This window comes from Muscardinus avellanarius (assembly GCF_963383645.1).
Source record: "Muscardinus avellanarius genome assembly, chromosome: 2".
Taxonomy (NCBI): Eukaryota; Metazoa; Chordata; class Mammalia; order Rodentia; family Gliridae; genus Muscardinus; species Muscardinus avellanarius.
In genome coordinates, this window is record NC_137787.1 from 170136967 (window position 1) to 170155479 (window position 18513).

General features: G+C 39.8%; 1 protein-coding gene across 2 annotated transcripts in view; it reads left to right on the top strand.

Moving 5' to 3' along the window:
* The window catches only part of LMO7 (LIM domain 7), a gene marked incomplete at its 3' end in the record, with an annotated part of 65010 nt that overhangs the window by 39632 nt on the left and 6865 nt on the right, over positions 1-18513 (top strand). For both annotated transcript variants that reach the window (XM_080688949.1, XM_080688948.1), the window contains exons 13-20: positions 530-586; positions 2424-2449; positions 2922-3026; positions 4214-4306; positions 5100-5449; positions 6306-6371; positions 13658-13710; positions 17131-17347. In XM_080688949.1, coding sequence (XP_080545075.1) covers positions 530-586; positions 2424-2449; positions 2922-3026; positions 4214-4306; positions 5100-5449; positions 6306-6371; positions 13658-13710; positions 17131-17347 — 967 coding nt within the window. The remainder of the gene's footprint in view (positions 1-529; positions 587-2423; positions 2450-2921; positions 3027-4213; positions 4307-5099; positions 5450-6305; positions 6372-13657; positions 13711-17130; positions 17348-18513) is intronic.

Here is an 18513-nt window from a genome sequence, read left to right on the forward strand (position 1 = left end):
CTTGGCAGCAACAAGATCTTGAAAACTAGGGCAAAATATTCAGTTGGAAAAATATCTTACTTTTAGCATTTTATTTTCATTTGATGTTTCTATATCATTTATTTTGTTGTCGTTGTCCTCTTTATCCACAATATTTTCAGTTCTCTTTCATTAAGGTTTTGAGAAATCTTTGGGAGAGAAAACGTTGGATTGATTAGCTAAGCAAAAAGTATTAATTTCCATTTCCCTAAAGCTCTGTGGCCTAGCACAGATGGTATGGCTTTCGTAGCTATGCAACAATGATGCTGTCAACTAAAATGTATTAATAAAAATATCTGTTCTTTTTACTAATGTAAATGTAGAATAGAATACTAAAATATATGTCTCCGTATGCCTTGCAATAATCCATGTCTCCTAGGCTGTCTTTACCATTTAAAAAATGATTGGCTTCAGATTGGAAATGTAATGTCAAGTCTTTAATGTACCAGTGGTGAGAAATTCGAGCAGATGACATGATATTCATTACTTTTCTTTTATTTTTTTTAACTAGCCTCTGAACCAATATCTTTGAAAAACTTAAAAAGGCGGTCACAGTTTTTTGAACAAGGTAAACCACCAAGCCATAGTACATTCACTTTCACAGACTTGTCCTTACTCTCCCGTCTTCCTCATGGTCTTTGGCTCTGGGAGCCGAGCCTCTTCAATGTGGCTGTCGCTACAACCAAGCAACATAATCATCTCCTTTCTTTCCTAGGCTCATCAGGCTTTTCTTACAGTTCATGGGTCTACCTCTGTGGTAACGGGTCTTTGTGTGTCCTTTGTATAGCTCTAAAGATTTTTTTTTCCTCTCTTAACTTTGTTAAAAAACTGAGATGCTGTTAAACACACATTTTTTTCTCCTCCACTGGGTAACAGTAAGAAATGAGTAATTTCATTTAAGCCTTACTGCTTCCTGGGAATTTCATAATATTAGATTACACCAACATACAATTGGCCAACTCAAAAAAAAAAAAAAAAGAAATCCACCTGTTTTGGGTCATGCAAGATGCTCCTTAATGGGGAACAGAGTTATTTGTTGCTACTGGTGGCTTTGCAGAGCGGGTGCGACTGCTCTGTTATATTCAAAGTAAATTCATTTTGGTGGTGCCGGAGGCCAGGTGCGTCCTGAGGTCCTTCCTCTGTGTTGGTGTAGTTGGGCAGGGCTGCCTCGCGGTGCATGAGGCAGGTGGCGCTTCCTCCTTGCTCACGTTCATCTAATGCCCTGTGCTGTGAGTGCAGTCTCAACTCTGTGTTTAGCTGTGAAGATCTTAAAACTAACATCCAACATTGGAGGTGCAAAAGCCAGAGAGTGTGCTGTTGCTTTCTTCAACGTTGTTGTTGTTTTTAAGATGATTGAAACGCTTAAAACACTTAACACACGCGCCTTATAACACAATACTTACTGGGCTTGTGTATTTTGTGTTAATGACCACATACTCTTCCTCTGGTGAATTAAGGTCTCTTTTGGACCAGAAACAGCTTGCCAACTCTGCATGCCTATTAGTGTCAGTATCCTTAGTGTTTTTTTTTTTTATTCTTTCTTTAATTAAACACCTGTTTTTCTGTGGCTATTTAATTGAATGAGTATTATATTTCTTGCTGAAACTGGCCAAAAACAATTCCTTTTTTTTCTCTATTTTAATGTTCTTTTACTTGTTTTCAATAAGCTATTTTAGGGAAGAACATTTTTATAGGTCTCAAAGAAGTTTTCTTTAAAAAAATTATGTAAGTGAATCATTTGACAACTGAAGTTCAGGAAAATTTTAAAATAGTATATGATGGTGTATTTTCTGAAATTTTACCGTTGTACTATGTATAGACACATACTTATGTAGATCTCTAATGGGTAATAAGATTAATATTTATGCCCGTAAGTTCACATGTGAGGCTTGAATACTTGTGCTGCAAATAATAGGGAAGGAAAGACAGATGTTCGTATTTATTAAAAAAAAATTATAAAGCTCAAAAATGTGACTTGCCATGTTCACATTGTAATTAAGTAGTTAACAAGTAAATAAGTGAACCTGTTTGAGGTTGTAACACTTGAGTTTCTGTTGTTCCTATTGGGCCGAACTGTGAGATAATGCCCTGTGTAGTAATGAAAGAACTCTGAAACTTCTTCAGAAATACCCATAGGTTCCACTCTAGTTCCTAGAGCTGGCGTGCACCTTTGACATCTATGGTTTATCTTCTTGTTACTGATTTTGAATTTGGAAGAGGAGTAAAACAGATGGAAATAAAGGGGAAGTAAAAAAAGGATTTACTGACTGTTGGAAAAAAACATTGATGCTACTTAGTATACTGACATGGAGATAGCAATATAACTTTCTGAAAGTATTTATTTCATAAAAGTGAAAAGACTTACGTTGTGTTTTTTTCCTCCTTACCCACATGCTGCAACCCAGGAAGCGCAGATTCTGTGGTTCCTGATGTAAGTACTGTTCATTTGTAGCTGAGAATAGATAAGATGACCGTGACACTAATTAATGCACGGTGACATTGCTTACCTTATTTTAAGTTGAGCCGGGTGTGGTGGTGCACGATTATAATCCCAGCATTTGAGAGGCTGAGACAGAGGGATCCGCGGTTCGCAGACAGCCTCAGCTACTTAGTGAGGCCCTTTGCAACTCTGAGACCGTGTTTCCAAATAAAGAATAAAAAGTAGGACTGGGGGTGTAACTCGGAAGTAGAATGCCCCTGGGTTCCATCCCCTGTACCACAAAAACAATAAAACAAAACCAGCATTATTTTAAGTTGCTTAGGGTTTTGTTGCAAAGACTTTTCAACCTAAAAGCCCTTTCTTCTCTAGCATAGTAAAAGCAAAATGTGGGGTGAATGATTGGTGGTGTGTGAAAGTGGTTTACTCAGTGACTTAATGATAATGTGCTTCTCTGATGACTTAGCTTCCAGTTCCAACCCTCAGCGCCCCGAGTCGCTGGGCATGGGACCAGGAGGAGGAGCGGAAGCGGCAAGAGAGGTGGCAGAAGGAGCAAGACCGCCTCCTGCAGGTAGAGCCGGGGGCTGGGTGGAGAGCAGTCGGGCCAAGCTTTTCGCTCCGTTCCACCAGAGTGAGCCCGTAGCGAGAAGCAAACTGAAAACCAAAGAGAAAAGAGTGTTCACGTCCCCGACAAATCTTTTTGTATGTAAGTGAGGCCCTTTGCAACTCAGTGAGACCCTGTTTCCAAATAAAGAATAAAAAATAGGGCTGAGGATGTAGCTCGGAAGTAGAATGCCCCTGGTTCCACCCCCAGTACTGCAAAAATAGAAAAGAAAAAAAAAAAATTTTACACAAAATAATTGCTTTTCCAGTTTGGTGATTTTCATAGTTAACCTTTTAAAATCATGAGTAACTTTGTGTATACCTTGGTGTCTATGAAGTGCGCACTCAGGAGTGAGAGCTGCGTCGACTCTGTGAGGACTTAGCTCCCATGGTAGGAGGCGGGGTCCATTGAGGAGTAATTGAGTGTCCCTTACTGTTAGCTGGAGGCTTTCTTGAACTCTGTCCATGGTAAAGGGAGGGCACTGGACTAATTGGATGATGTGTCTGCTCTCCTTACATCTGAATTTTAGTTCAGTGCAAGCCCCCCTTTTTTCCTTTTAGGGAACAAAATATTACTGGTTAAATGAAAATAATCAGCATCTTTTAAGGTTGTAGTTGAAGTCAAGATTTAGCGATAAGCCAGACATATCGGCGCACGCTTGTTATTCCGGTACTTGGGAGGCTGAGACAGGAGGATCTCGGTTTGCAGCCAACCTTAGCTACTTAGTGAGGCCCTTTGCAACTCAATGAGACCCTGTTTCAAAATAAATAAATAATACAAAATAGGGCCGGGGGTGTAGCTCGGAGGTAGAATATATCTGGGTTCCATTCCCAGTACCGCCAAAAAAAAAAAAAAAAAAAAAAAAAGGTTTAGAGATAGCAAAAGTGTCAATGAAAAATTTCTGCGTAACTGCCGGGCGTGGTGGCGCACGCTTGTAATCCCCGCGCTTGGGAGACAGAGACAGGAGGATCGCGCAGGTTCGAAGCTAGCCGCGCGCGCTGGCTTAGGAGACCCTGTTTCCAAATAAAAATGTAAAAATAGGTCTGGGAGTGTAGCCCGGAGGTAGAAGGGCTTCCAGGAACCCCAGTACCACCACCACAAAAAAAAAAATTCTGCGTAATATGAAAAGTTAATGTTAATATATTTTCTCATAGGAAAAATACCAACGTGAGCAGGAGAAGCTGAGGGAAGAGTGGCAAAGGGCTAAACAGGAGGCCGAGAGAGAGAATTCCAAGTACTTGGATGAGGTAGCATTGAATATCCCTTTCTCCTCTCTCTTTTCTTTACCTTGAGAATAGGAGGCACCTCCTTTCCTTTTGATTTGGGCCACTCCTTCACCTCTGTAGCTTCCTGAAAATATAGGAAGAGCTCTGCTTTACTCTAAGTTTGTTTTGATGGGTTTCATCTTAGTTTTACTTTCATATCATTAATTGTATAATGGAATATTAATGCTTTTTCCTCTTCTACCTGATATCTCAGTCACCTGTGAGACTTTTTTCTTTTTTAAGCCATCAAACTTAATATTGCTAGGTGTGGAGACAGAGATCTGTCATCTCAGTGCCTTGGGAGGCTGAGACAGGAGGATCTCAAGTTTGAGGTCAGCCTGGGCAAGTTACTGAGACCTGGTCTCAAAATAAAGGGCTGGGGGTGCAGCTCAGTGGTAGAGCACTTATGTTCTATGTGTAAGGCCCTGGGTTCAGTCCCCAGCACTAGAAAGAAAAACAATTATTGGAAATCAATATTTAAAACTTAGCCAGGCGTGCTGGTACACACTTGTAATCCCACTATTGGGAGGCGGAGACAGGAGGATCGCAGGTTCGCGGCCAGCCTCAGCTACTTAGGCCCTCAGCAACTGAGTGAGTCCTTGTTACAAAATAAAGAATAGAAAATAGGGTAGGGGTGTAGCTCTGAGGTTCAATCCCTCTGGGTTCCATCCCCAGTACTGAAAAAAAAAAAAAAAAAAAACTAGAATGTACTCTCTGTGTGTATGAAATTATAGACACGAGTTGAAATGGATTTTTTTTTTTATTGGTTCCACAGGAGCTGATGGTTCTAAACTCACACAGCATTCCCCTGTCCACACGGGAGCCGGCTGCTGCCCCCTGGGAGGCCACCTGGAGTGAAGGGTCCAAGTCTTCGGACAGGGAAGGAAGCCGAGCAGGGGAGGAGGAGGCGCAGCAGCAGGATGAAGATGTCATTCTTGAGGAGGAGAGGCAGAGGCTGCAGGAGCTTGAGAGGGAGAGGAAGCTGACGGAGCAGCAGGCCCTGGAGGAGCTGGAGTGGCAGCGGCTGGAAGCCAAGGCCCAGGCGCAAAAGCACCTCGCCGAGGAGCAGAAACGCCAGGCAGAGATAGAGCGGGAGACGTCGGTGAAAATCTACCAGTACAGGAGGTATGTCCCCCGGCGGAGGGTGCGCTGGAGTTGCAGGAGGCTGGGCGTGGCTGCACCCCAGCTCCACCTCCAGGGCACTGCACTGGTCTTTCCTGCCTGCCATCCTTGCTGTGCATACGCAGAAAGCAGGCTTTGAATCACAAAGCAGACAACGACTGCCTGCCCTCCCTGCCCAGCTCTCCAGGTGGCCTCTGCCACGTTAGGGCACCACCCAGAGCCCTCGCAGTGGCGGACCAGCTTAGCTGAGCTGCGTCTTGGCCCTTTTATCTGCCTCTTAGTGCGTACTGTTCTTCCCTCTCACTCACTGTTCCAGCGTCCTTTTCTTCTCTGAAAATGCCAAACATAATCTGCACTTGGAACTCTGCCTTTTTCTGTTCCCTCTGCCTGAAAGAGTGTTCCTTTATGTATTGGAGTAGCTTATTCTCTCATATTCAAAGGTCTGCTCACATGGCACCTTTTTAGACTTCCCAGGATACCCACTTTAAAATAACGTGCCTTTTCCCCACCTTTTCTGTGTGTGTAACCTTACCTTACTTTGTTATGCTTTTGTTTGTCTTTTGGTTTTCCTGCCCTCAGGAAAATGTGCTATGAGACCAAGTTTTTGTTTGCTGTGTAGCTCAGCCCTAGAACAGTGGCGGGGCATGGTAGGCACCCAGTCTATATGTGTGGCATGACTGAGTGAATGTACGCAGAGCCAGCGTCTGCTGGTAGGTCTGCTTCTCCAGTGGTTAGTTGAAATACTCTGTATCTTTAGTTTTTAACCCATAGACCATCTGCGTAGACTAGATTAGCATTATTTTGGTATCCTTGTTATAAAGTTTAATATTCTGACTATACATTTTTTCCCATCTTTTAGACCTATTGATTCCTATGATATACCAAAGAAGGAGGAAGAATCTTCAGCTTTGCTTCCCAGTGACAGGTGTGTAGAATATTTCTTTACATTTGGGTGGTACTCAGTGGCTTCAGATATGTAGCCCCAGCCTTGCCCAGATGATTTGTAGGAGTGCATTAGCCTTTTGTCTATTGTGGAATACAAAGAAAATTTGCTGATTGACTTCTGTCTCAGTTAGCTTTTGCTGTGTAACAACTACCCCCAAACTTAGTGACTTAACTTAAGATATTTTTTGGGGTAAGATTTTTCGGATGAGTGTAATTCAGTTGTTTTAGCTGACTGGACTCATGTGTACATCTGCTACCAGTTAATGAGGCAGCTTTTTGGGGGGAGTTGGCTGACTGGCTGCGGGGGCAAAGTGGGTCATGTGTCTTTTAGCATCTAGCAAGCCAGTGGGTCATCTCTACATAGTTGGGCAGGGAAGAGGGAGAATTAAAGAGAGGGGAAGTCTATAAGGCACCTTGAGGTTTAAGTTATTATCCAATGTAAAGTCACAAGGCGGGCTCAGGTTCACAGGAGAAAACACTATTTCTCTGTGGAAGAAGCACATTGTAAGCCAAATGGACATAAGGGAAAAACTGCCTGTTTTCTGGTTGAATACCATAACCTTTATTATTTATTATTTATTTATTTATTTATTTATTTATTTATTTATTTATTTATTTATTTTTGTGGTCCTGGGGGTGGCACCCAGGGGTTTTTCTACCTCCAGGCTATACTCCCAGACCTATTTTATATTTTATTTGGAAACGGTCTCACTAAGTTGCTGACAGCCTCACTAAGTAGCTGAGGCTGGCTTTAAACCTGTGCGATCCTCCTGTCTCAGCCTCCCAAGTGCAGGGATTACAAGCGTGCGCCACCATGCCTGGCTTAACCTTTATTTATTTTATTTTTATTATCATTTTTTGTGGTACTGGGGTTCCTGGAAGCCCTTCTACCTCCGGGCTACACTCCCAGACCTATTTTATATTTTTGAAACAGGGTCTCTTACTCCAGCGCGGCTGGCTTCAAACCTGCACAATCCTCCTGTCTCCGCCTCCCAAGCGCGGGGATTACAAGCGTGCGCCACCACACCCGGCCTTAACCTTTATTTTTAAAAGGGTTTAAGCAGTGGTTGGACAGGGTTACAAAAGGGCAGGTGAGATGAGAATTGTGACCTTCCTCTTAGACAGTTGGGTTAGAACCACTGATCAGTTTGGGCGAATGAAGATAAGATTTCATATATTTGAACAGTTATATCTGTTTTTAAATTTTCTAAAGCATTAAGCTTTAATGTGTAAAGAAAAATTTAAAATTCTTTGTCGTTTTGAAGTCACTAAAGACTTTGGCATATTTTATAAATATCCAGTGTGGGACCGTTAGTCTATGTTCATAGAGCTGAAACTCTTCCTTTAGGAAGTTTATTTTACTTATTAGATATAAGGAAAGAATTATATCTGTAGACAATCAGGATGTGGGCAAAGAGCTCACTATAAAGGAAAAAGAAAGGAATAACTAGATAGGAACGGGCCAATAATAGCTATAAAATATTTAGTAGTAGATGACTTTATAATGAATCAGAGTATAGATCATTAAAATGTTTTTCTCTTTTAAAGCTATACATTTATATATTAAGAAGCATTATTTATATATAGTTTATTACCTCGGGAAGAATAATTAAGATGCAAGGAAAGGAAACTTAAGGAATCCTGGAAAATATACCCCCAGTACATTGCCAGTAGAACATGCCCCGGAGGTATTGAGGTGCCTGGCCAGATACCTAGTCATAGCTCGTTTCTTCTATGTTAATACAATTAAAGTTATTAAAGATGCCATCAGTTGTGGTACATTATTATGCATTATCGAGCATTGCATTGTATACGTTCATATACATATGTGTGTGCATTTGAATAATACCATTTATTGTATAATGTATATTATTTTACATTATATTTACTACTACTGCTGTTTATGATGATGATGATGATGATGATGATAATTCTGTACTGAGGTTTGAACCCAGGGACATTCCGCCTCTGAGCTACAACCCTAGCCCTATTTTATTACTTATTTTGAAACTGTCTCATAAGTTAGAGTTCTCACTAAGTTGCTGAGGTTGGCCTCAAACCTGTGATCCTCCTATCTCAGCCTCCCAAGTACTGAGATAACAGTTGTGTACCACCAGGTCTGGCAGTTATTGTTATTTTTAAAGCCCAATGTGCTTAATAGAGCGAGGATGAGATCAGCACATTTACACTTATACACCTAAAGTTAGGCACTGCCGGAGCTTACTGGGCAGCGTGCTCAAGTACCTGTATGGAAGGTGAGTGTGGCATTGGGTACTGCTGTTCTTCAGTGATCAGCAGTCTCCTCATGCCCTAAGTCAGCATCGGGATGCCAGGGCAGCCAGGGTGCCTCTGGCTGATCTAATGGCAGGTGCTCTACAAGCCTGGTAGAAATGAGACCTGGGGCCGGGCGTGGTGGAGCACGCTTGTAATCCCGCACTTGGGAGGTGGAGACAGGAGGATTGCGCAGGTTTGTAGCCAGCCTCACTGGCTTAAGAGACCCTGTTTCCAAATAAAAATATAAAAAATAGGTCTGGGAGTGTAGCCTGCAGATAGAAGGGTTTCCAGGAACCCCAGTACCACAAAAATAAAAAAGAAAGAAAGAAAAAAAAATGAGTCCTGGAGCAGAGTGAACATTAATAACAATTGGTCAGTAATTATGATCTTAGTCATGGTATGAGCTAGAGAAGTATCTGCACATGTTGCTGTCTATTTCTAGCTTCTCATTCCTCCTCCTCCTCCTCCTCCTCCTCCTCCTCCTCCTCCTCCTTTGCTAGTTTATGCAATAAGAAAAACTCCTTGGCTTAAAAATAAATGTAGCTCTTGAACCAGATGCAGAGACACATGATTGTAATCCCAGCACTTGGGAGGCTGAGACGGGAGGATGGTGGTTTGCAGACAGCCGTAGCTACCTAGTGAGGTCCTTTTTTGGTGGTTCTGGGGTTCCTGGAAGCCCTTCTACCTCTGGGCTACACTCCCAGACCCATTTTATACTTTTTATTTGGAAACAGGGTCTCTTAAGCCAGCGCGGCTGGCTTCAAACCTGTGGATCCTCCTGTCTCCTCTCCCAAGCACGGGGATTACAAGCGTGCGCCACCACGCCCGGCAGTGAGATCCTGTTTTAAAATAAAGAATAAAAACTAGGGCTGAAGGTGTAGCGCAGAGGTTCCATCCCCAGTACTGGAAAAAAAATGTAGCTCTCAATAGACATAGGAAATAAATCAACTATTTTCAAAAGCATTTTTTGGTGTATTTACTTCATAAATATGAACAAAGGTTTTTTTTTTAAGCATTCTAAAGGTTACATTTTCTTATTTTTAAAAAATTTTGTATTGGTGCATTGTAGCCATACATGTTAATGGGATAAAAGATGGTGGAGACATACATACACACATCACCCAATTAGCCTTTACCAATCCCCACCCCATTCTCTCTCCCTTCTTCCTTCTCATGTTTGGCTTAGTGACATTGCTATGTTTGTTAAAGAACATCGTGCACAACAGAGTATTTCCCTCTTTCCCCTCCCATTATCTCAGGTGGCCTTATTTGCTCATCTATAGATAGTATCTCCTTCTTCATCTAGAGTTCATCTTATGACCCATTTTCTCCCTAGCGTCTGCATATTAGAGCATCTGATTGCTTACTTTTTGTGACTGACTAATCTCACTTGGCATAATGTCTTCCAGTTCCATCCATTTCTCTGTAATTGTATAATTGTGTTTTTCTTTGTGGCCGAGTAAAATTTGATTGTGTACATATCCCATAGTTTTGTAATCCATTCATCTGTTGACGGACATCTTGGATGGTTCCATAGTTTGGCAATGGTGAATTGTGCAGCTATGAACATAGATATACATGCATTCATTGGGTAGTTTGTTTTCATTTCTTTTGGGTAAATACTCAAAAGTGGTATTACTGGATCATATGGTAAGTTTGTTCCCATTCTTCTGAGGATCCTCCATACAGTTTTCCACAGTGGTTGCACTAATTTGCAGTCCCACCAACAATGTATTAGAGTTCCCACTTCTCCACATCCTTGCCAGCATTTGTTGTTGTTTGTGTTTTAAATGATTGCCATTCTAGTTAGATGAAATCTCAGGGTAGCTGGGCATTGTGGCACATGCTTGTGGTCCCAGGGAAACTGAGACAGGAGGATCACATGGGTTCGAGGCCAGCCTCAGCTACTTAGTGAAGCCCTCAGCAACTTGGTGAGACCCTGTTTCCAAATAAATTATAAAAAGAATGGGGCTGGGGGTATAGCCTGAAGGTAGAAAGCCCCTGGGTTCCACTCCCCAGTACCACCAAAAAATTAAAAAAGAAAAAAAGAAAAAAGAAATAAAAAGAAATTTCAAGAAATCTCAGGGTAGTTTTGATTTGCATCTCTCTGATTGCTAATAATGTTGAACATTTTTTATGCATTTATTGGCCATTTGAATTTCTTCTTTCATGAAGTGTCTATTTAGTTCACTTGCCCATTTTTTATTGAATTATTTGTTCTTTTAGTGTTGAGTTTCTCCAATTCTCTGTATATTTTAGATATTAGTCCTCTATGGGAGGAATAGGTGGCAAAAATCTTCTCCCATTCTGTTGGCTCTCGGTTGAGGTTCTTGACATTTTCCTTTGCTGTATAGAAGCTCTTCAGTTTCATGTAATACCACATATTGATCTGCCTTTTAGTTTCTTGTGCCTTAAGGGATCTTGTTGAAAAAGTTTTTACCTGTGCGTATGTGTTGTAGTGTTGGACCTATGCCCTCTTCAAGGAGCCTCAAGGTCTCTAATTTCCAAGTCTTTGATCCATCTTGAATTGACTCTTGTGCAGGGTGAGAAAGTGGGATTATTTTCCAGTTTTCTGCATATGGTTACCCAGTTTTGCCAACACCATTTTTTGAACAGGCTCTTTTTTCCAGTGTATGTTTTTGGCCCCTTTGTTAAAAATCAATTGGCTCTAAGTGGGTGGATTTGTTTGAGTCTTCTATTCTGCTCCATTGGTCTTTGTATTTGTTTATGTGCCAGTATCATGCTGTTTTTATTACTATGGCTTTGTAGTATAGTTTAAAGTCAGGTATTGTGATTTTTTTCTGCATGGTTTTTGTTGCTGAGAAATTCTGGGTTTTTTGTTTTACCAAATGAATTTAAGAACTGATTTTTCTATATGTCTGTGAGGAATGATCTTTGTAATTTAATGGGTTTTGCATTGAATCTGTAGGTCACTTTTGGAAGTATGGCCATTTTGATGATATTTATTCTGCCTATCCTTGAACATGGAAGATTTTTTTTTTCCCTAAGGTCTTCTTTGGTCTAAGGTCTTCTTTGATTTATTTTTTCAATGTTTTATAATTTTCTTTGTAAAGGTCTTTTACCTCCTTTGTTAAGTTTATTCCTAAGTATTTTATTTTATTTTTTTGTGGGAAATCTTGAGTAGAAGTGTCTGGATTTTTCTTTCAGTGGACTCATAGTTGGTATACAGAAAAGCTTCTGATTTTTTAAGTTTGATTTTATATCCAGACACTTTAAGAATTTTTTTTATCAGATATATAAGCCTTTTGGTTGAATTTGTTGGGTCTTCTAAGTATAGTATCACATCGTCTGCAAATAGTGAAAATATGAGTTCTTTTTTTCCTATTTATACTCCTTTGATTTCCTTTTCTTGCCTTATTGTTTGGGCTAGCGTCTCAAGTACTATATTGAAATGAAGTGGTGTTAATGAAAATCCTTGCCTTGTCCCTGTTTTTAGGAGAAATTCTTGAAGTTTTTCCCCATTTAATGTTAGCTGTGAGCCTATGGCACTTTATCATGTTGAGGTATATTCCTTCTATTCCGATTCCCTGCAGTGCTTTTAGCATATGTGGATGTTGGATTTTGTCAAATTCTTTTTTAGCATCTATTGAAATGATCATATTATATTTGTCTTTGCTTCTGTTTATGCGATGAATTATATGGATTGATTTGCATATGTTGAATCAGCCTTGCATCCTGGGATGAACTCTACCTGGTCATGGTGTATTATTTTCTTGATGTGGTTTTGAATGCATGTTGCTAGTATTTTGTTTAGCAGTTTTACATCCAAGTTCATCAAAGATATAGGCCTGTAGTTTTCCTTCCTTGTGCTGTCTTTTTTTGGTTTTGGTATTAATGTGATGTTGGCTTTATAAAATGTATTTGAGAGAGTCCCGCTTTTTTTCTATTTCACAATAGATTGAGGAGTATTGGGATTAGCTCTTCTATAAAGGTTTTATAATATTCACTTGGGAATACATCTGGTCCTGGGCTTTTCTTTGAAATAAAAGCCTGTACTGCTGTTTCAATCTCTTTAATTGCTATTGGTTGGTTTAAATTTTCTATATCTTCTTGACTCAGTTTAGGAAGATTGTACTTATCTAGAAAGTTGTCAATTTCTTCCAGATTTTCCATTTGATTGGAGTATAGTTTTTCAAAGTAGTTTCTGATAATCCTCTGGATTTCTACACTGTCAGTGGTAATACCTTTTTCATCTCTTTGTAATTTTTGTCGATTCTATCATTTTTTTTTTTTTTGGTTAAGTTGGCTAGTGGTTTATCTATCTTGTTAATGTTTTTGAGAAATCAGCTTTTGATTTTGTTGATTTTTCTCTATTTTTTTATTGTCTAATTTGTTGATTTTTGCTCTGATTTAATAATTTTTTTGTCTTCTACTTTGGGGTTAGATTGTTCCTATTTTTCATGGGCTTTGAGGTATGTCATTAGGTTATTATTTGGTGATTTTCTGTTCTTCTTATGTGGTCTCTCAGTGCTATGAATTTTCCTCTTAATAATACCTACAAAGTATCCCAGAGGATTTGATATGTTGTATCTCTATTTTCATTTGTTTCTAGAAATTTCTTGGTTTCCCTCCTTCTTTTTGATCCATTCGTCCTTCAGCAATGTGATGTTCAGTCTCCACATGTTTATGTGGTTTCTCTGGGTCTTCTTATAGGTGATGTCCAGTTTCATTTCATTATGTCTGAAAGCATGTCACATTTTTTAATTTGTTAGTGTTCACTTTGTGGCCCATGATGTGATCTATTTTGGAGAAGGTTCCATGAGCACCTGAGAAAAATGTGAACTCTGCTGTAGTTGGGTGGAATATTTTATATGTGTCTAACAGGTCCATTTGGTTAATGGTGTTCTTTAGGTCTGAGGCATCTTTACTGACTTTTTGTCTAGAATATTGGTCTAATGGTGTGAGAGGGGTTTCAAAGTCTAAAACATGTTTTAATGAGGCATATTTAATATATTATGTTTGTTGTTTTAGGAATAAATCCAAATCTACCACAGAATTGAATGATTATTCCACAAATAAAAATGGTAAGTATAATTTTTGTCAAATTCTCTCAGCATGATTGCCTTTTGGGGCTATCACATGCTATGATCAGTATTTTTAAGGCTAGAATTCAGAACAAATAGTGAAAATACAATTGTTAGAGGCTGCATATAAAAACAATAAAACAGCTATCCTGTGTTTATTTTGACTTTATTATGGAAAGAGTACTAGGAGATTAAAGTGGTTCTCAAATAGCTAATGAAATAGGGCTTTTGCAAAGTGATGCTGACACAATTTTGTTTATCAGATTTCATTTTTCATCTGAGAAATATAAAAAGAGACAGAAAAGACTTCCAGAATGTCAAGGGACCTAAAAGTTGTATATTATTTGAAATAAATGAGAAAAATCTCAAATGATAATTATTTTAGTAACTTCAAAAAACCAATTTGGAATATGATATTGTTATTATAAAAAGTGTTTTTGAGGAGTTCATATAACTGAAATTACATATTAAGGAAAAAAGAAACCCTAAGCAGTAAGCTAGCATCATTTTAAGCAGAGTTTGCATTTTAAACAGCGTTTGCATAAGGAGGCTGCCAGTCAGTTTGACGTGGGCAGGCATGTCCGGGCTTCAGCTCATCCCTGACATGCGGGGGAACATAAGCCTCTCACTGTTAGAAGATGTAAAACAAGAAAAAAAATAGTATTTTTATGTGTTGTTATTTGTCTATTTTTGTGGTACTGGGGATTAAATTATTATTATTATTATTAATTTATATTTTTACCTTGAAACAAGATCTCACTAAGTTACAATGCTCTGACTTCAAATCTGCAATCCTCCTGTCTCAGCTTCCCAAGTACTGGGGTTACAGGCAGGCATCACGATGCCTGGTTCATGTACTATTTTTTTTTTTAACTATTGATAAGGAATTAAAAAATTTGTTTTTTTAAATACCCTATGAGTGAAATGGCATACCTTCAGGCCAGAGTGTTCTAGAGGCAGCTAGTTTGTGACTCTGGCTAAATCTTGTAGAAATTTTAGTTTCCATTAGGATTCATGGTACCATCATCACTCCTGGCCTTGAATATATAAGACTTTCTGTTACTTGGTCCCATTTTTCCTTTCTAGCCTTTATTTGCTGTTCCTTGCATTAGGAAATCTTTTCTATAATCAAATTGTCTTTTTTCTTAATTCCCAATTTAGCATATACATTCTGACATGGTTACTCTCTAGTCTTCAGACGTTTCTCTGGCTTTCCTGTTTCTTTTTCTCTGAACTTGTTTCTAGCCATTACTAAAATTATAGTTTAAACATTTTGATCTTCCGTGAAATACTTTTAACCTGCATCAATTATCTTCTCTGCAGAGTAAAACACGTTGTCTTTTAGTAACAGCAACTGTAATTCTAGAGTCATACTGCTCATGGTTCTGGTTTGTGTTTAATCGGGTTTGTGTGTGTTTGTGGGTTTTATCCCCTTTACTAAGTACAAGCTCCTGCCTAGCAGACAGTGAAAATTATAAAGTATTTAATGGAATAGTTTCAATATGCTAATAAAGCATTTTAAAAATATATATTTTATTTAAAACTTGGCCACATTGATCTGTTAAACAGAGCAGTGTGTAGAAACCTTTGGCAGCCCTGCTTGTTGCTTACTGGAAGACAGACTAAGGCGCAAACCATGGATTGTGAAAAAATCACAATAGCAGTGAATCTGGAGGAAGGAAAGAAGGAAGAAAAGAGAGAGAAAGAAAATAAGAAAATGTTTAAAGTCTCCTAACCCACATTAAGGCACACATGGTATTTCCAAGTTATGGATATTTTACCCAAATGAGAAATTAATCAACAAATTCAAGAGGCAAAGCCCTCGGGATAAAACCTGACTTTGTCATCATTAATAAATTCAACAGTTCATATTATGGTTCTCCAAGTTTCTGAGAGCAGAAATAAATATCATTCAGATGACCAGGCTGTTTTTCCTGTTCATGACAGTAAATTTAGGGACTGAATATGTTCCATGTTCTTTTTTTTTTTTTTTCTCCTGGTACTGGGGATAGAACCCAGGGGCTTTCTACCTCTGGGCTACACTCCCAAACCTTTTTTTTTTTTTAAAGGCTGCAGCTTCATACTATTTATTTATTTATTTATTTATTTATTTATTTATTTATGGGTCTGGTGATGAAACCCAGGGGCATTCGACCTCCGAGCTACACCCCCTGCCCTATTTTTTATTCTTTATTTTGAAACCGGGTTTCACTGAGTTGCAGAGGGCCTCACTAAGTAGCTGAGGCTGGCTTCGAACCTGTGTGATCCTCCTGTCTCAGCCTCCCAAGTTCGGGGATTACAAGTGTGCGCCACCACGTCCGGCTTTTATTCTTCATTTTGAAACAGGGTCTCACTAAGTTGTGGAGGGCCTCACTAAGTAGCTGAGGCTGTCCACGAACCATGATCCTCTGGTCTCAGCCTCCCGAATGCTGGGATTACAAGCGTGCGCCACCGCACCTGGCTACCCAGACCTTTTTTTGTATTTTATTTTGAAACAGGGTCTCACTAAATTGCCGAGAACCTCACTCAGCAGCTGAGGCTGGCTTTGAACCTGTGTAATCCTCCTGTCTCAGCCCCCCCAGTACTGGGATTACAAGCGTGAGCCACCACGCCTGGCTGAATGTGTTCTTAGTCCTACGATTTGGGCAGGACATATGCTGTGATTGCCAGTGTGAACACTGGGTTCATGTCAGCTAGAGATTCATGTGTAGGTGTCTTTCTCTCTCCCTGGGGAAATTTTTATTTATTTATTTTTCCCCAAGGAACTCCCCATGTCCTTGCTGAATTGTGTCAGCAAATATCCAGCAAGTGTGCTCCATTGTTTTAATTTAGGGAAAAAAGGGAGAAGGAAGACAGAATGGCTACCGTGTAACAGAACATTGCTGCAGTCCGTCCTGGTCCTGGCCCTTTCCTTTTGTAGGCAGCCTTGTGGTTATCCTGAGTGTGCTCCTGGTGCACTGGTGCTTCTGGGTGCATGGGTGGCATTTCCAGGAAGGGGAGGCAGGTGCTTTCTGTTCTCATGCAGCCACTGCATCATTGGAAATTGATAATGTTAGCACATGGGCACAGTCACACACACACACACACACACACACACACACACACACACACTTAAAATTTTATATATTATACTGGGGAATAAACTCAGGAGCATTTTACCTCTGAGCTCTACCCCCAGCCCTGTTTTTCTTTGATGTTGAAACAGTGTCTCCCTAAAGTGCTGAGGGGCTCACTAAGTTTCTGAGGCTAGCCTTGAACCTGTGATTCCCCTTGTCTCAGCCTTCCAAGTACTGGAGTTACGGGCATGTGACACCACACCCAGCACAATGTTATATTTTACATTGTACAATCTTTGGAGGTTTATCTACTGCCATTGCTAAGGTACTAATCCTGAAGCTTCCGGTTGTGTTTTTACTTTAGGAAGTAACAAATATCTAGACCGAATTGGGAGCAGCACTACCTTTGTACAGAGGAGCTCCAAGAAGGACCAGGTCCCCTCAGGAACAGAGCTGGAGAGACAACAGATCCTCCAGGAAATGAGGAAGAGGACATCCCTGCACAATGACAACAGCTGGATCCGGCAGCGCAGCGCCAGCATAAATAAAGAGCCTATCTGTGTGCCCGGGATCATGAGAAGGTGCGGGTGGTTGGGGAACTGCTTCCTCTTCATTGTCAGGCAAATTCTTTCTTTCTAGACCGGTTGCTAATTTAGACAGAAGAGATATCATAATTTATTTTGCTTACCTAAGATTTGGTGAAAGATAAGTAGAAAAAATATTGAGCTCTAGGGTGTTGAACAAGAACCAGTAGCTCTGTCTCTGCCCTTTTATTTAATCGGGGGAAAATGGTCTGAAGTGGGGCCAAAATTCTACTGTGGCTCAAGTAGGAGCGACAGCTGGATAAGAGTTTCTTTTCATGTGATGATAAAAGATAGTTTAAGCTTGGCATAGACAATATTTAAAAGCTATAGCAACATAATTGACCATGTAGAAAAAAAAACCCTTATAATTTGGAGATAATTTAGGTAGAACCGTATTAATGTAACTATACAACTTTAAGAGAGATTTTCCATAAGGTAATTTTTTTTTTTTTTTTTTGCTGTAAGCTTAAGCAATTTTATTCTTCTAAAAACAGGAAGATAGGACAGACTTAAAGAACTGCATTAAAAGAATCAATGCAGTGGAGCAACTTGAAAATAAGTTACTCCAAAAGGTAATTTTAAGTCAGTTTGTGAAGCCGGGCGTGGTGGTGCACGCTTGTAATCCCCGCGCTTGGGAGGCGGAGACAGGAGGATCGCGCAGGTTCGAAGCCAACCGCACTGGCTTGAGAGACCCTGTTTCCAAATAACACCTATAAAATGGGTTTGGAAGTGTAGCCTAGAGGTAGATGGGCTTCCAGGAACCCCAGTACCACACACACACACACAAAAATCAGTTTGTGAACTAAATCCTATTTTAAATATATATTCAATGTGAGGGAAGTGGGCGATTACTGCTTCTTATAATGTGGACGTTAATCATTTGGAGTTAGGACTTGGGCAGTGACTGACTGAGAACTTCACAGGAGGCGTGGGCTGGGCTCCTTGGGAATCAGAGTGACTTTGATAACCAAGCGCCAATACTAACTAGCTCTGACTACAGACAGGTTAACTTCTATGAGATTAAAAAAAACACCAAAAACTTTTGCCACACTATGCAAGACTAAGTTTAACAATTTTGTGAAAATGTTTAGTCTAATACCTGTCATATTTAATTGCTTAAAATATACTTTTGGGTTGAATTTGATTTTAAGGTTTATATGTCT